At 42.2% G+C, this 17,895-nt stretch overlaps 1 protein-coding gene across 1 annotated transcript in view; it reads right to left on the minus strand.

The window, feature by feature from the left end:
• The window catches only part of PNPT1 (polyribonucleotide nucleotidyltransferase 1), a 36,896-nt gene that overhangs the window by 9,854 nt on the left and 9,147 nt on the right, over positions 1-17,895 (minus strand). The window contains exons 10-19 of the mRNA XM_060249455.1: positions 16,680-16,731; positions 14,326-14,383; positions 13,417-13,513; positions 12,507-12,609; positions 6,963-7,033; positions 5,634-5,670; positions 3,830-3,896; positions 3,653-3,742; positions 3,501-3,554; positions 1,694-1,803 (exon numbers count right to left, since the gene is read on the minus strand). Coding sequence (XP_060105438.1) covers positions 1,694-1,803; positions 3,501-3,554; positions 3,653-3,742; positions 3,830-3,896; positions 5,634-5,670; positions 6,963-7,033; positions 12,507-12,609; positions 13,417-13,513; positions 14,326-14,383; positions 16,680-16,731 — 739 coding nt within the window. The remainder of the gene's footprint in view (positions 1-1,693; positions 1,804-3,500; positions 3,555-3,652; positions 3,743-3,829; positions 3,897-5,633; positions 5,671-6,962; positions 7,034-12,506; positions 12,610-13,416; positions 13,514-14,325; positions 14,384-16,679; positions 16,732-17,895) is intronic.

Genomic DNA, 17,895 nt, shown 5'->3' on the forward strand with positions numbered 1-17,895 from the left:
CCGGATTGACAGACAGTGAGTACAACACAATAGGCAAGTACAGCACCAACAATTGAAAATGACTTTTAAGGTAATGAAGTTATGCAGAATTGTGCTAGACATCAGTAGCTCCCCTACAGAATCAGAACTCCAGGAATGCCAGGGAACAAGTTACAGGGCAATGTGAAAAATCATTTTACATGTCTAGTGTAATATCAAAGTTGAGCTCAGCGCAGAATGTGCATTAAAACCAATAGTGGTCCACCCTCACATGTGCACAAACAGGCAGCACAAACGGGATTTCCCAGTCAAGATGCAAAAAGCTGGATCCTATGGTTGTGTGTGTAGATGCAGGTCACAGTGGCAGGTCTTTCCCAGTCTCACAGCAGTTCCCACTAGGAAATACACACTTTGACACAGGCCAGTGTGACCCTATACACTGGACTCTGCCCAAAGTCACTTGGAGACTATGGGTTGGCTCCTATAGCAACAAGAGCAAAAGGTACTCAGGTGTCTCAAACCTTCCCCTGCTTTTGAGATCCCACAGCAGCCCTCTGAAATCCCTGAAAGTGCACTGTAGAAAATATTCTTTTGGCATAAGAGAAAGGTGGGGGCAATTTCAATTAGTTTTCCTCTCTCACTGCAACCTCCATGTACATCAGAGGTATTTTTTGCCAATGGAGGGTGTCCCATGACCCCCAGCAATGCCTTTTCCGAGGTTACAGAGGGCTGGTGTGGGAAGGGGAAGGCAGAGAAAGATCCAGCACTGAAAGCGTATTTCACTTTGGCAACCACAGGAGAAACCCCAGTCTCCAAGTGGTACTGACCAATGTCAGCATTTTGGGTACACTGGCTAGTTCAAGTATGAGCCTGCTTCGGCGGGAAGGGTGAGATGTAAATCAAATAAACTAAACTATGTGTTCTCCAGCTGTGGACTGTGCATACTGAATCAAAGCAAAGAAGAGGAAAACAATGATACAGGGGGAAATAGATTGTTATTATGTTTCACCTAGAGATCCCTACTATTCACACACTGCTTCATCAGGCAATCGAAAAAAAAAGTCTCTCAGAATGTTTCCAGCATAATTAGCTGTATGGATCTTTTACTGAAACAGAACAATTTTTTTTTCCTATTGTGACATTTTTCTGCCTGTGTTTTGACTCTGTATTGATGGACCCCACCCCACCCTGCACTTCAGCATATGTACTGACCAGGCAACAGAGAAAATGTTATGTTGGAACTTATGCAGATTAATTGGTAATTATGAGATCTCCCGGATCAATGCAAATGGACATCCATACTGACATCCATACTCCCTGGTTCAGTTTGTTCACAATTAAGTACACATAGTAGTGTGGATTTAGTTCCCTTAGGGATGGGCCAAGAGCTCTGTGGTGAAGCACCTGCTTGGCATGCAGATGGTCTCAGGTTTAATCCTCAGCATTTCCAGTTAAAAGAACCAGGGAGTAAAAAGACTTCTGACTAAGACCCTGGAGAGCAGCTGCCAGTCTGAATAGACAATACTGACCTTGATGGGCTGAGGGTCTGATTCACTGTAAGATAGCTTCATGTGTTCTCTTCTATAGGTCAGAATTCATGTTTCAGAAATATTGGTGCAGAATCTTAACTCCCAAGAGCAGAGTACAGATTTTTTTATTTAAAAAATGCTGGTTAGCATATAGACATGAGAAACAGACAAGTAGGAACTCTCACCAGAAGGTCTGTTAGCAAGCGATAATCTTCAATGTCTCCATTTTTTTCAGGATTAGGCCTTGTAACCAAACCTACAGCAACACCTGCTACAGCAGATGATATTGGGACTCCTAACAACAAATAAGAAACAAGCATTTTTATGAGGGTAGACAAGAAGAAAAAATGGCCCTTGGAAAGTGCCCCACCTCTCCCAAAGGAGGGAGGGTGGGAGAAAGAACCAGTCAGCTTGCCTAGCCAGTCTCCACCACTGGGGAAAGACTGCAATTGGGAAAGCCAGGGAGTTTCAGTCAACATGATCACAAATTGAGTCCAGTTTTCTCAGCTGACTGCAAATGTATCACACTGCATTGGGGGGGGGGGGGAGAGAAGGACATGGATCCCTGGTCCTAATGCATGGGGGGGAGTGGAAGTGGGGAGATGAATCAATTTAACAAGTCAAAAATGTTGATGAAGTCTTGGAATGGTTGGCTTTGCTCCTCCATCTGCTCCCAACCAGGTCTGCCATCAGCACAGGTGAGCTGGGTCCCTGTCACTCCAGCAGCAAGTGGTCTGTGTTCCAATGGAGCCTTCTTACAGGCAGCAAAGAGAAGCCAGCAACCAACTCCAAGCTGTCACAGGTAGGAAGCGGGTGGTGAATGCTTGACCCCACTAGCACAGCAGCAAAAATGGCTGCCACTTTGTGCAAGGGGTAGCCCTCTTTGTGTGAGGCTTCTAGGCTTTGCTTGAAGGTGGGAACTGCTCAAGATGAGTAGTCATCCTGATGCATACTCAGGACATCTTGAGTAGAACTGCTCAAGATGTCCTGAGTAGTTGTACTGATGCATTGCTCCTGTCTATGTTTTGGTTTTTAAGATACATACTTGGCTTGGGGGACTGTAAATGATAAAGTACAGTGAGATTTAGACCCTTAGGAGAGAAGATTAAAACTTAAGAGTCCTGCCTGAAAAGCTATCTTCTGATTGTACAAAGGAAAGCAAGCAAACCCTCATGGAGAAGAAGCGACAAAGAATTCACTCAGAACACTGCTCTCCAGCTACAACAGCTAAACAAATCCCCTTGGATGACCTCATCTCATGGACAGAGACAGTAAGTGATCTTTCAAATCTTTCTTCCCCAAATAAGTACACAATTTGAGAGATGGAGTGTAATACTCAGATTGCTTGAGGGCACCTGCACTGACTATGTCCACCAGCCACCTCTCTTGCAATGGGAGCTCAGCTGAGGGGATGGCTAAAAATAAAGCTTCAGAAAGATAAGACTGAACAAAGTACACTAAAATCTGCTGGGTGTCTCCTCTTGAACTTCCGCTGGACATTGGGCTCACCATAGGTCAGCTGTGACTTAATGGGACTTTCCACTAGAGTGGTCCTGGTTTCAGACACCAAACCAACTTCATGAACTTTACATGAAGCAGAATCTTCTCAATGGCTGCCCCAAAGCTCTAGAATTCCCCGCCTTGATTAACACAATTGCCTCCACTGCTTATGGAGAGGCGAATGTTCTTCTACTTTGGTTGACCTTTAATAATTATCATTTTGACATCCTGGTCCTTACTTGCCCTGCTTTGTTTGTTTATTGAAAATGATGCTTTTTTCTAGTTATATTTTTTTGTTTTAGTATGTCTGGTGATTACATTTCTAGTCTGCTTTTATTAGTGGACTCAGTTCAGATTGTATACCCCTTGTGTTTTAAAAATCAAACTTTTAAATTCTGTAAATAAAAATAAAATACATTTCTAAAACGACATGTCATTTAATGTACAAATTAAAACATTAATTGTTCTTTGTAAATCTGGGGGACTGTATACCTGCATCCATCAATGCTAAACTTCCACCACATGCAGAGGCCATTGATGATGATCCTAAGGTAGAAAAGTAATAAAGTACACTTTAAGCAACCTTTCCCCATGGATGATTTCTCAACAGTAAGAGTAAATTAAAAGGGGAAAAAAGCCAATACCATTTGATTCTAATACTTCTGCAGTAACCCTTATCGTGAAAGGGAATTCTTGAGGAATCACTGGCTTCAAAGCCTTCTCTGCCAGAGCACCTATTAGGGGAAATATACAGTGAATGCAAAAAAGCACTTCAGTGTTTATGCACACATAAACCTTAATTTAATTAAGGTGGTACTCACCATGACCAAGTTCTCTTCTGTTTACGCCGGTAATTCTGCCAATCTCATTAGTTGCATATGGAGGGAACTACAGGAGGCCAGCATTTCCATACAGAGAGGAGAAAAAAAAAGAAAGAAAGAAGAAACAGCATTTAGAGCTCTTGTGACTGGAAGGATTCTTTTAAAGGCAAAGGACCAAGAAACTCACTCAAGAGGATAAAAATAGGTAGATGGTGGAACACAATTAGTCATTTCTGCTGCTATATTAACGTTCTACCCTTTGTAATTTAAAATGTCGTCACCATCTCCTGAAAATAGATGGTTCAGAACTTTCAGCCATGTTTCCGAATGATTCACCTCTATCATCATCAAGCTGCTGACCTTTTAATAACGCCCCCTCTCCCAAACCTTCAGGTATTCCAAGGCTCACTGCAGTCTATAGTTTGGGGCCCAAATCTGCATAAGATTAGAGGCTAAACATTTACATCATTTCTAAGTAAAAATAGGAACAGATAATGACCCACTAAAACATCTTTGCTTTAAATAAAATTTATGTACAAAAATCATGGCATCTTGTACCAAGTGATTTTGAATTAATCTGTAATTAAAGTTTAGAATTTTTCAGGATTTTCCATCCGTTCAGCAACGATATGACAGGTATTTCTGTCTAGAAACCCAAACTGAGACATCCCAAGAATTTTCAAGTATGCCATTCTGAATTACTGCTCACAAAGTGCAGCTGACCACAGAATGGCCATTGTTAGGAACAACCCCCCTCATGGACAGAGAAAGCCTAAGTGAACATACGAACATATGAAGCTGCCTTATACTGAATCAGACTCTTGGTCCATCAAAGTCAGTATTGTCTTCTCAGACTGGCAGCAGCTCTCCAGGGTCTCAAGCTGAGGTTTTTCACACCTATTTACCTGGACCCTTTTTTTTTGGAGATGCCAGGGATTGAACCTGGGACCTTCTGCTTCCCAAGCAGATGCTCTACCACTGAGCCACCGTCCCTCCCCTAAAGTGCAGGGAGGAAGAGGAGTAAATTTGAAAATATACACTGGGAAAGAGAAGACAGGAGATAAAAGCAATACTCTGGTGGCAGCTGCTGCCACAACAATGTTATTTTAATCTGCACAACCCATCAGAAGCACTGATGGGCAAGAGCACCACCTGGCCCCACCCATCTATAAACACTTGATGGATGCCAAGAAAGGTGCCAGTGAGTGCCATGGTCCCCCAGCAGCCATGTCAGGTGCCCCAATCAACAGCGTTCCTTATGCATTCTGCAAACATAAATAACATACCGTATTTTCAAGACTATATTTGTTTAAATGTGATTAATAATTGATATCCTACAATGTGTATGATAATACACTATTGAGAAGTATGATAAGAGTTTAACACATATTCAAATATGCTGCTAGCCCTATTATGACTGAAGAATGTTTCCATGAAGAAGGCTTTATTTATGAAACTTATTGGCTACTTTCCTGATTCAGAAGTACCCAAAGTGGCATACATCAAATTCGTATCACATTTAATTAGCAATAGAAACAGAACCCAACAGAGACCCTAAAATAAATATGCTTCAAAAGTCACAGCGCAGAAGGAATAGCTATAATTTCATTTCCAGTCAATTTCCCTGTAGAAGCCTGCAACTTCCAGGCCCCAGAAGAAGGCTTCCAGTGTAACAGAAGCTACCTAGGGCTTGAGTATGCTTAAAATAAATACACAGTAGAGAGAGCAATGTGAGAATCAGCACTGGGTTTGAAAATAAGTATGGATACTTAAAAGGAAACTTAGAAAAGAAAGCAAATCATACCTCATAATGGAGCATGAAGTTTTTTTCTTTTATACCACTGAAAAAAGAAATAAGTGTTACACAGAACTCAATGAAAAACACATTTAACACTTTAATAATGCTCTAACCTAGCCTATTTATTCTCATAAATGTGCTAAGCATATGACATATTTTTTCTCTTTTAACACACTCAGAACAAGGAAAGCCTAAAAAATACCTGAATAGGCATACTCTTAACTTTCAGTTCCACTGCTAAAAACTGTCTTCATCCCTACAAAAGTTGCAAGGCTCCTCTTCTTCAGAAAGCTTTTATTATTTAATTTCTTAAACTTTAAACTTTTATCACTGAACATTAATTTTCAAAATAAAAAGGTCAGAATAAATTTCTGTACATTGTTCAGTTTCATTTCTTTTGTTACATTTTTCCTTTAGAAAGCTTTGAAGACCTTAGTGGTAGTGGGCAGTGCTGTCAAGTCAAAGGTGACTTATGGTGACCCTGTTGGGTTTTCAAGGCAAGAGATCTTCAGAGGTGGCTTGCTATTGTGCACATCTGCATCATAACCCTCAAACCCCTTAGTGGCCTCCCATCCAAATACAAGCCAGGGCTGACCCTGCTTAGCTTCTGAGGTCTGACAATATTGGGCTAGCTGGGGTTATCCAGGTCAGGGCAGACCTTGGCTCCTCTTGATAATGTTTTATGATGACTTCCTACTTGGGATTAAGTAGAGAATTCTGAGAGTCTGGGTCGAACCATCATTTCTGTTGGTGAAAGAAGGAGGGTCTACTTTATCCACCAAAACAAGCCTCTAATAAAACTTAAAGGACAAAAGCTATGTGTGATGGGACAGTAGTAAGGAGTGATACTGGGTGAAGCTGAGTGGGAAAGCTGACTGGATTCACCCCATGGTTTTATTTTTTGTATTATTGTTTGAAGTGGCATGAGCAGCTGAGATTCTTGAAAAACAGGATGTGAAATTTAAATATGTTTCAGTAAGCCTATTTTCCAAGCGCCAACTAACTACGTTTCCTTTAAGACTGTAAATAAAAGCATCAACTTTATTCTTGATAGTGTAAGTCCATAAAGCACAATGGTTTCTTAGAATCTCTCAGGCTGGTTGCTGAATACAAACATTTGGTAAACTTTTATACATACAAACACAATTCAGAAGTCACAGAATGATCATGTAGCGAAAGGGTGATTCAGTTAATTAAAAAATTAAATAAAATGTCATATATGTCAACTATAGACCCCAAATCCTAAAGAGGTACATGGTGCAAATGTAACCAGAACCAAAATCAGAAGCTGAAGGTGGAGAAAAAGAAGAGTTGTGAAGGGATCATGGCATATACCTGATAGCTGTTGTGATAAGATCAGATTTTACACTCGATTCCAATGAATCAAACGTAACTGTACACAGGACCTAGAACAATTAAGAGATTTTATGAAAATATAGCTGCTTTCATGGGTATTAGATACGTAAAATGACAGCAGTTCAACAAGATACATTCAAAAAGAGACATAAGGCAGCATACTCTATTGAGTACAAAGCCTTGAAACCATTACCAAAAGTGATTTATGCACTATTATGTGTACGGGTCTTGATGCTAAGCTTATTTTTATCTAAAATACTTGCATGCTACTTTTCTCTGCAATTAAGGCACTCGAGGCAAACAAAAAGATATTCAAGTTAACTTTTTTTTTTTTTAAAACTACATATTTATAAAATCAGCAATGAAAAAAAAGCAAGGAGGATCAGTTAATAGTACAGCAGATGAAACAGAACTCAACACCCACTAGCCAAAGAAAATGATCACGGGTTATAGAAGAATCTCCCTGGGGGGGAAATTCCATAAGTTACCATGGAGACAGTAATTATTTATTAGAATTCACCACCTGATCCAGTGTCACTATTATCTGTGAGTCTGCTCCTCCCGTGTCTGTGACTGCTGTGGATGTGAACCAGGGGACAAAGGAAACCACTACACAATAACTCTGATTCACAGGGCTAGTTTTAATATACAGTGCATTCCGAGGTGCAAATGCCAATCCTTGCGATAACATCTTCCCCATTCTTTTTCTTCTTCCTTTTTGAATCAAACAAATTCCAGCATGCTGTTATCTTTTCCTATTAACAGTGTCCTCTTACCTCACATTTGGCAAGTTGCTTTTCTCCTACAAGTTTAGGTTTAGACAGAGCGACTCACCCAAAATTACCCTGCAAGCTTTGAGGATTTGAAACTGGTTCTGCCAAGTTGAACAGCAACACTCTATCCCTTATACTATACTGCAGCACACCTAGGATGCTATTGGTGTCTCCTACCATGTTCTACATGGCACCTAACAAATGTTAAACACAGGCAGCTTTCTTAAGGACACTTTGTAAATTGTCACTCAGCTGAAATCCTGCCTCCTGAGCTAGCAACAACCAGATGGAGAGGAGGAATTTCCTATTTTCAGTTGAGGCTGCTGATGGGCCCTAAGTGTGTCAAGTCAAAACAGACTTATGGCAACACCAACAAGGGCTTTCAAGCCAAGTGAGAAGCAAAGGTGGTTTGCTTCTGCAGTGTCTCTCTTGGTAGTCTCCCATCCAAGTACTCACCCTGCTTAGCTTTCATAAGACTATGACTATGCTGTCTTCATTCCCTTCAAATGACTTAAACTGGTACATATGTGCAAGTGGGTCAGGAAAGAAGTCCCTGAGCTAGTTGCTTTTATGGTCTTATTGAGTTATGATATAAGACTGTCTCAGACCATTCCTCCTTATCCTGGAATGCCTCAGAGTTCAGGAAGGCAGAGCTGACTCCCTAGAAGAGCAAACACATTTTCTCTGGGAATGAACTATACTAAAGGTGATGGGTAGATCTGATGTGTAGGTCTGCTGGATCAGGCTGAAGTCCCATCAGCTCCAGCATCCTGTTTCTTGCTGTGGCCAGACAGATGTCTTCAGGAAGCCCACACAGAGAGCCTGAATGCAACAGCCCTCCCATTCTGTTTGCCATCACTGAATGGATACTGAGAGGCATTTGAAGTAGTACTTTCTTGACTTCCAAGCTTCTCTAAATAAAAAAAACCAACCACCCCTTACCTCCCATTTCAGCTAAGCATGTCACTGGTGCTGTTTAAAGTGTTTTGAGTTTCAGTCAGAAGTCGCAGTAAAATGGGTATACACACAATTCCCCTTTAAAAAGGTCCTCAGAAATGAACAAACAAAAAGAATGCTTCAACCACCCTCCAATTTTAAGCAGCAGCAGGTCTGATTCACAGATACTGCTATTTTAAGTAATTCGCCCACATGAGTCTTTTTCATTCACTGACATGCACATCCCACACACAGTGCCGCTTTTAATAGCAATGCAGAACATATGTGCTTGAGTACACTCATACAGAGAAAGTTGGATACAATTCTATGTTTCTGCCGTAATGGATTAAACTTTTAAAAAGAATCTGCAGTAATTTAGTGCCAAATCAAGGAAACACACCAATGAGGCCTATCCACACAGTTCATTTTAACCAATGACTGAGTGCACAGCACATCTAACAATTACGCCTATAGCAGTCACCCATCACAAGACAGTTTCAGAGAGCAGCCATGTTGGTCTGCTGTAGAATAGCTAGATTTAAGTCCAAGAGCACCTGAGAGACCGATGAGATTGTTATGATAATAAGCTTTCGAAAGTCATCATCAGTATCTGTATGTATCATCAGTATCAGATGAAGGCAGGATTGACTCTTGAAAGCTCGTACCCCCAAAATCTTGTTGGTCTCTAAGGTGCTACTGGACTTGAACCTCATCACAAGATGGTTGCTCTTCTACAACAGGATATTTATAGCAAATATATCGCAGTAGAACTTCATCATGCCCATCACAAATCCACTTCTCTATGTTCCTAAGTATCAAATCTTCTACCAAGGATCCTGCACCCTGAGTATGCCCCTGCTGCTAGAGGATATCTATGGGCCCTTTCTGAGTGTTTGTTTCTTCCTCTTCCTCCTTATGATGCCCTCCTGACTAGAAAGACTTCTCTTCTACAGCACAGAACTGCCAACATGTGAGTGAGTCCACTGAACGGTGTATCAGAAGACCCTGTCTGTGTAGCTCTTTGTATTTTTCAAGTTTCCCAGGGTCATGAGGCTCAAGTTACACAGTCACATGTTTTTCTGTGGTCCTTTTAACACTTGTTTTCTTTTCCAAATGCGCCCAACCAGGAAAGACAAAGAGAGGTGACCTTTCCTCCTGTACTGAAAATACCCATCTCCAAGCTGCTGTTGCCTTGGCAGTTAAAGAGTTGCTTTTAGCAGCCAGAAACAGGCAGGGGAGGAAAAGATTAAGGAAACGTTCCCATGCATATCAATCTCCCCCTCAAAAACTGGCCCCACTGGAAAAGAAAGAACTCTTTAAAATCATCATGGAAGAAAGTGTCCCATGAAATATGAACGTTGACCTCAAACCAAGTACGTGGCCACAACCTGCACTCTACAAGCAAGTAATCATACAGGTGACACCATGCAATACCAAGGATAGAGCCACACCCCTTGCTGGTCATCTACCTCCATAACTGTTTCACATTGTTTCTTTAGTAAGATATCATATCAGGTGCCGTACTTCAACATATTTTTAACTTGCTTATCCTCCAAGGAGCTCAAGGTGGTATAAATTATTTCTTTTTCTCTGTTTTACACTTACAACAGGAAAGACAGAGAAAGATACTGGCTGCCTAAGGTCATCCATTAGGCACCAGAGCTGAATGGGGAGCTGAACTCAGGGTTACTCAGCCCTTCTCCAACTTTTTAATTACTACACTTCTTTGGTTTCCAATGCAATATGCAACAAAGGTGCCATTCATAACATGCCTTTTTCAGGATGCTGTTCTAAGTTTTCCTGGAATTATTATATGGAACTGTTAGAGACTTCTTGCCAATGTACACATCTAGTGGTCCTGATATATCCAATAAAAGCTAATATGAAATTGAGCAAGAAGCTGAGGAACAATAACTGACCTAGTAACACATCATGCGCAAAGTCAACAGGCTATGATTATCCTTATCTTCCTCTCTAACTTCCATTATCTTTAAAAATACTATATCCCAATCTTAACCAAATTTACTTGAAAAGACCCAGTGATTTAAAATATTTATTTAAAACATTAACATCCTATTTTTCAAAAAAGGCAAGATATTAAAGTCATAACAAAGAACCCACTCCAGCAGTGACAATAGTAATAAGTATAGATAAGGCCAAGATCAGAGCAGAAAAATCTCAATCAAGTTACATATCAAAGTATGTTTAGGATTGTGGCATTTGCTCAGAAAAATGTCAAAGTCCAATGACTCAGAAGGCCAAATTTCCCACTTTAGGGCTGCACCCATAATTTTTCACAAGCAGTCACCATTCTGAATTAGCATCTTTTTTTTCCAGCCCTGAAGCCTATTCAGGAAGTTTTGTGGCCAGAACACCCAAGAAACAGCCTGGAAAGGACTCATCTCCTGCCCTCAGCTTTATATTTGACATCCCCACATTTTAGTGGTTTGAATCCTAGACCGTAAAAGCTAAATACTGTACTGAAAAACAGATTCTGGTCCAGACATATCAAAGACAAAAAAAGACGTGATGACAAATTATTTACATAAATATTTTGGGTGGGTGCCATTTTCACTTTTTTATGCAAACTGCTACATTTTTAAAAAAATTATTTTTAGGAAAATAGGAAGTGCCATGTATTCTGACTCGTAGGAGCTCTTTAAGATCTTTCCTTGCCAAAATACCAGAGACATTTTTAAATGGAGATGCTGGGGACACAACTAGGGACCTTATTGTGAAAAGCACAGTTACAGCATGGAGCTATGTGCCTCCCTTAAGATCATTATGAGCTAACGTAACTGATAGAGCCAGAAATACGTTTCTAGAGTACAGCTTCCAATTCTCAGTGCCACGATTTAGAAGAACTGCAGATTTGTACTCCGCCCTTCTCCCTGAATCAGAGACTCAGAGTGGCTTACAGTCTCCTATATCTTCTCCCCCCACAACAGACACCCTGTGAGGTGGGTGGGGCTGAGAGGGCTCTCACAGCAGCTGCCCTTTCAAGGACAACCTCTGCCAGAGCTATGGCTAACCCAAGGCCATTCCAGCAGGTGCAAGTGGAGAAGTGGGGAATGAAACCTGGTTCTCCCAGATAAGAGTCCATGCACTTAACCACTACACCAAATTGGCTCTTACTTATTTAATAAGTTGCAGACAAACTGGAAAGGGAGGGAAGGTGGCATAATACTGCTGAATCTTGTCCAATCCTGAAAGCTAAGGAGGGCTAATACTTGAATGGAAGACCACCAAGGAAGACTTTGCAGAGGAAGGCAATCACAAACTACTTCTGCTTTTCCCTTGCCTTGGAAGCCCCTTGATGGGATCACTATAAATGGGCTGTGACTTGAGGGCACAAACATATAGATGTGGACAAATTGGAACAGGTTCAGAGGCAGTGAAGATAATCAGGAGTAGAGTCATCAGTGAGGGATACGCTAGATTTGAATTTCATGTGTTGAACAGGGAGTTGCATTAGGTGGCCTACAGAGTCCACTTTTAGGATCCAAGACTCTAAATTAAATACTACATCATCATCACAAATAACTACAGGAGGGAAGGGACTGTGGCTCAGTGGCAGAACATCTGCTTGGCATGCAAAGGCTCCAGGTTCAGTCCCTGACATCTCCAGCTAAAAGAACCGGGGAGCAGTTGCTGTGAAAGACCGCTGCCCATTACCCTGGAGAGCTGCTGCCAGTCTGAGTAGACAATGCTGATCTTGATGAACTAATGAACTGATTCAGTATAAGGCAGCTTGTTGTGTCATGCATTTACCAACCACTCTGCATCATTTTAACATTTGAAAGAAAGCAAATACCTGGGTTTGACCTCTCTGAAATAATGCTGACCCATGAAGAGTTTTGAATATGTCCGCTTCACAGCTGATATTTCTAAGTGAAGTCAGGTCTCGACCATCACACCTATTGGAGTAAATATCCAGAAAGGAAGTCAGAGGAGACAGTTTTCCAAAACCTTTGTTCACTTCAGCTCCACACCAGCGGCATTCTCAGATCTCGATCTTGGGAGTTAAAGAGAGTGGGAGCTGGTGCAGCACAAGGCTAGGAGAGTAAGATGTAGACCAGGCAGTCCCCAATTCAAGTCTCGCCTCTGCCACAAACCAACTAGGTGATCTTAGGCAACCTAGTCTCAGTCAACCTCACCCTCTGCCTGCAATACAGGGGCAATAATACTGGCCCTATCGACAGGGTTGTTATAAGGATTACTGAGATAATGCGTATGATCAACTTGGAGCACTGAATATGCTACTACGTATTATGATGTTTAAGTAATTTGTGGGGAAAGGGCACAAGTAGTGGGGGAGTGAGATTGCAGCCACCCATCCTGTCCCGTCTAACACAATCACATGTCCTGCCTAACATATTCACATGGAGCATCAAGATCAAATACGGGCATAAATATGCTTAGCCCTGATCTGTGTATTACAAATAAGGGGAATATGGACAGCCCAGATTAGGCCTACACACTGTGGTTGATGAATCTTTTTTGCAAATCATGTCCAATGTGCTTAGTCAGGCAGGAACAGACTAGTCATCATCTCACCTATTCATCATGCCCAGGGTTCCTCCACCACAAGAGGAAAGGAGTGCATGTGGGCTCATATGCAAGGACACAGCAAACTAACACATAGAAGCTCGTTTTTGGCCCTTTCAACACATTCCATCAATCAATCAGTTTAAACACAGCAAGACAATGAATACCATTTTTACCTTCTGTACTCATTCAGAACAAGATTTCTGAAAATTTCCTTGGAAACGACATTAAATGATTCCATTATTTCATAAGGTTCTGCCTCTGGGAATTTTTCTACAGATAAACATAGGTGAGAAACACAAGCTGAACACCGTGACATTTCCCTAATAATGTGCGAAGAAGGGACATGAGTCCCCCCCCCCCCCCCCGGTGATATTTGCCAACTAGAAGCATTTGCCAATTTTTTTTGAAGGAAAACCTTCCTGTTTTTAGAAAGCTTAGTCACAAGGACCAGGCTTTAAGCACTAATAATAATGAAGAATTATAGTGCAACAGAAGAGAGTCCTCAATACTTTGTAGTATAGAAAGAAGGCAAATACTCCTTTACCATAGTTTGCAACACAAGAGCTACCATACCAGCCTACTTCTCAATGAGAGGGTAAAAGTTGTGTCTGGGACATAATACTTGTGTCTGCAAGGGGGGGGCCTTATATATCTGAACAGATCAACATCAAAAAAATCCCTCCACACAGAAAACTAGACATATTATAGCCCGGCCTTCTTCCTGTTGTCTACTTCCCTATGCGCAGGGAATTTCTATGCATGAAAGAACATATGCTGGAGAACGTGATTCTCCTTAATTAAACCTTCTGTCCCATATGGCTTTTGTCCATGGAGATCCCATGATTCTCAACCCAGCCTTTTTGGAGGCCAAAGGGGACTCCATCTTCTCATTCTTCACCAGTGAAAAGCTGGCTGGAGCTCCACATGAGCCCCACACATGTAACTTGAAGTTGTACACAAAAGTTTATTTCAGTAACAACCATGTCGTAATTTCCTTGGAAATTATATTTCAGGAAACTGTTAGAACCTCAAAAAAGTGCATTATTTTAGGATATCTGTAACTGAAACAAAAGGTATCTTGCCTTTCAGCTGTTCTTCTGTTTCAAGCCTTAGTTTGTTAATTGCTTCATCTCTTGAAATCTGGAATGCAAGGTAACTGTTGGAGCTAGGCAGCCAAACTAAATTTAATTAATTTTTGAACCTTTAGCATATTATTTGCCTGAGGACCGATTTCAATGTTTCAACTGTCCCTGGAGGTTTCAGAAATGCTTCCTTGAGGAGCCAGTGCACATGGCAGATAGTTTAAAGGATTCTTACAATGTCCCTGAACATATGCAGTTTTCTTCACAATAAGTTCCACTAAGGTGAAGCAATTATAGCTGCCTGCCTCCATATTGGGGCTGCAATGTTTGAGGCTGGACCTCCAAAAGAATTAATAAGTTCAAAATAACCAACAGGATACCATGACTGAGAGCTTTCCATATTCAGGAAAATAGTTTGTCTACCGTTAGTAGTCTTCCCCCCCCACTGTGAGCAGCTAAAGGAAAGTAAACTACACACTCAGTTCATGCAGGGCACCAGAGCCATGTCCCAAAATCCAGTTTAGAACATGTCCCAGCACACTTTGCTATTCAAGGGTTCCAGGGCAGAAACCTGGAAGTTCATTAACTGACAAAACTGAGAGGGAGAGTGTTTCCTGGAAGGTGCAACGTTTGAAAGACAATGCTCCAACACAGCAGGTTCCAACCCACAGAAGGTCTGAAGACAATGATGAAAATCACAGGTGGATGGGCAACGACAAGGAAAGCCTTACTATAGATGTATGCAAATACAAGGCATGTATCCAAGAGACAGCTGCTACGAACCATGTGCTGATTTTCTGCTTCAACCCCACCCCCAACTGATGACACATCTAATTCTCAGCAAGTCCAAATCTGCTTAAAATGCATTTTACATCTTTTCTAAAACATACATACATACAATTTGTGAAAAGTTTTGGCCACTATCTAGCTGGTGAAACAGAAGCAGGTGCCTACTCCTGTAACAGCAATCAAAACACCACACACAGCTCTGTAGGTTACTGGGGACCTAACAGCACAATCCAGAGAGGTGGGGCCCAAAGTCTTTTGGGAGCCGACGAGCCGCTATGTGGGTGCAGGAAGGGTGTGTGTTGACGTACGACTGGCACCGCCACAGTGGAGGGGAGTTACGTGGGCAGGGGGCTGGCCGCCCAAGGGCAGTGGTGCCTGAGGGCTGTGCCCGAGCACGGGCGGAAGTGAGGTGGAGTGTGGTGTTCAGGTGGAGGAGGGGGTGGAGTTGGGGGCGTGGCCAGGCTGAGGCAGCTTTCTGAGCAGTTTGGCCCATGACACCCCACCCCCAGAGGCGCAACATCATGCCAGCAAAAATAGTAACGCCATAGGCACTTGTTGAAACCAAAAACAAAGGTCGCCTCCACCGCTGCGGAAACTCGCAAACCCCTTAGGAGACTGTTGTACTCTGTTCCGGAAAAATAAAGTCCGAGCTGTGCCCTCTGTTGTCTCTACTGCTTGACATCTGCTGCACGTTCCCTGGGCGACCCCCCTCCCGTCAGTGGCCTTTCCAAGGGAATGCCTGGGAGTGTGGGCAGTCTTGGGGTTTTTTTTGGGGGGGGGGACAGTCTATGAGCCACCACGCTGCCCCCTGTGTGGCTGGACAGGGAGGGGAGTGCTGCCCCTCAACCTGCCTGGGCTGACAGCATACCCAACCCCACAGGGCTGTTGCGCGCAGGGCACTAAGGGGGGGCTGATGAAGTAGACTCAGAGTTCTGCGGCTGATGCACTCGCACTCTGAGTTCTGCCCATCATTGGCTCCATTCTCTGTTTGGGGGCGGGCTGGGGATGGCTATCAGCCTCTCTGGGGCCGCCTCTCCCCATCCCTGACTGTCATGAGCCGTGGTGCATGCGCCAGGACTGGCCAATGGGGGGTGGGTGCGCTGGCCCTCCCCTCCGGATGCCTCCACCTCCCTTGCATGCCTACGCCAGTAGCGTTGTCATGGCGACCATCTCCCTCACGGCAAGTTACGCCTTTCCCCTCCCCATGCTCCAGCGTGCCGAAGTCCTCAGGAAGTCTACTAGCGGCACAGCAGGTACGCCATGGCCAGCTGCCACTTATGTCTGGATTGGGCTGCCCGACACTTAACATCTGTGTGCACCCTTGGGGTGGGTTGGTGTGCATCTCAGCAGCCTCCCCTCTTTCCCTGGCTCATGTTTGAGGGACTACTAAAAAGTATTCTTTGTATTCTCATGTATGTTTGCCAGAGAGAGTATTGTAAATTCAGGGAGGTCTGAATTGCTAAACCAACTGTGGCGCAATAGTTACACAAGTTAAAGTTTGCCAATGAAGATTCAGAGAAATTACTTAAATATAATATAACAAAATGAGGCTTTTAAATACTCACTTTATCATGGCTGAAGTCTGAGAACACCGCAATAATCTTTTCAGAGGCAATCCTTGTAGAGCAAGAAAGAGCAAGGGGAAAAATGATAATAAGCAACTTATATTTGAATATAATGTTGCTTAATCTTAAAGAATTTTAAAAGGCAACTAACTTTACAGGACAGATGAATTTTTCATCATGTGTTCACATATATATCCTAGCCAGATAGGGGCAAGGCCTACGTGTCCCACTCTTGTTCCTCTGATAACGTTCGTACAGAAGTATTCTCCCTGCCTTGAAATGGACTACAGAAACCCAGGAAAAACAGATCAATGGTGCTAGATTTATATCAGAAAGATACCATCTTATGCCCACACAATTGAGATCTCTGTAGCAGGAAAGGACTTTCATTTTTTATATCCAGTATTAAGGAACTTTATGAACTGCATCTGCCTATGTTGTAGTGAAAGCACAAGTACATGACTGGACACAAACTGTTTATGCTGCACTATTACTATTTATAGAGTACTGTTAGCACACGCTAAACCTTGAAGAGTCAAATAAGTCAGAGGAGCACATCCTCTAAGCAAAGACAGGGCATTTTCAGGGTGGGAACTATGCTTGCACAACAGCTTTTCCTGAGGCTTGCATGGTGCTTATCCTGCCATATTTATTCAAAAAGAAGTCAGCCCTAAATGTAAGTCAACCACCTTATGTTATATACACACATTAAGATTATTACTAGACATAGCATGTATGCAACGGTATGACAACATTCCCTTTTTTCCCAGCACATCTCAGTGAGAAAATATACCCTTGCATTTGTGTAAAAACTATACATTCTTTTAGGCACCATGCAAAAATGTCTCTTTTTAACCATGCTTTTCAACACCATGATCTTTTAACATTGCTTTTTCCATCTGTTTGTAGCCTGAGAACTGTTTTATTACAATCATCTTAAACTGCTCAATGACTTACACTGTTCTAATGTTCTTGCTGTGTTTTTAATTACCAAACTGCATGTCTTATGTTTTTAGAATTCATTTTGTGCAGATTAACTAGAAGGCCAGCATAGAAGGCTTCTGAAGTTACAGCAATACATTGAAAGGGGATAGAAGAGGCAAAGACTTTCACTAGAGCTCCCATTCAGAGACAAAGGACAGACGCAAGCAAAAGTAGCTACTACTGTTCACATAATTAGAGAAGGGCTGCATTCAGACATCATGAAGACACTACA

The sequence above is a fragment of the Heteronotia binoei genome, chromosome 1 (genome assembly GCF_032191835.1).
Source record: "Heteronotia binoei isolate CCM8104 ecotype False Entrance Well chromosome 1, APGP_CSIRO_Hbin_v1, whole genome shotgun sequence".
In the NCBI taxonomy this organism is placed as follows: Eukaryota; Metazoa; Chordata; class Lepidosauria; order Squamata; family Gekkonidae; genus Heteronotia; species Heteronotia binoei.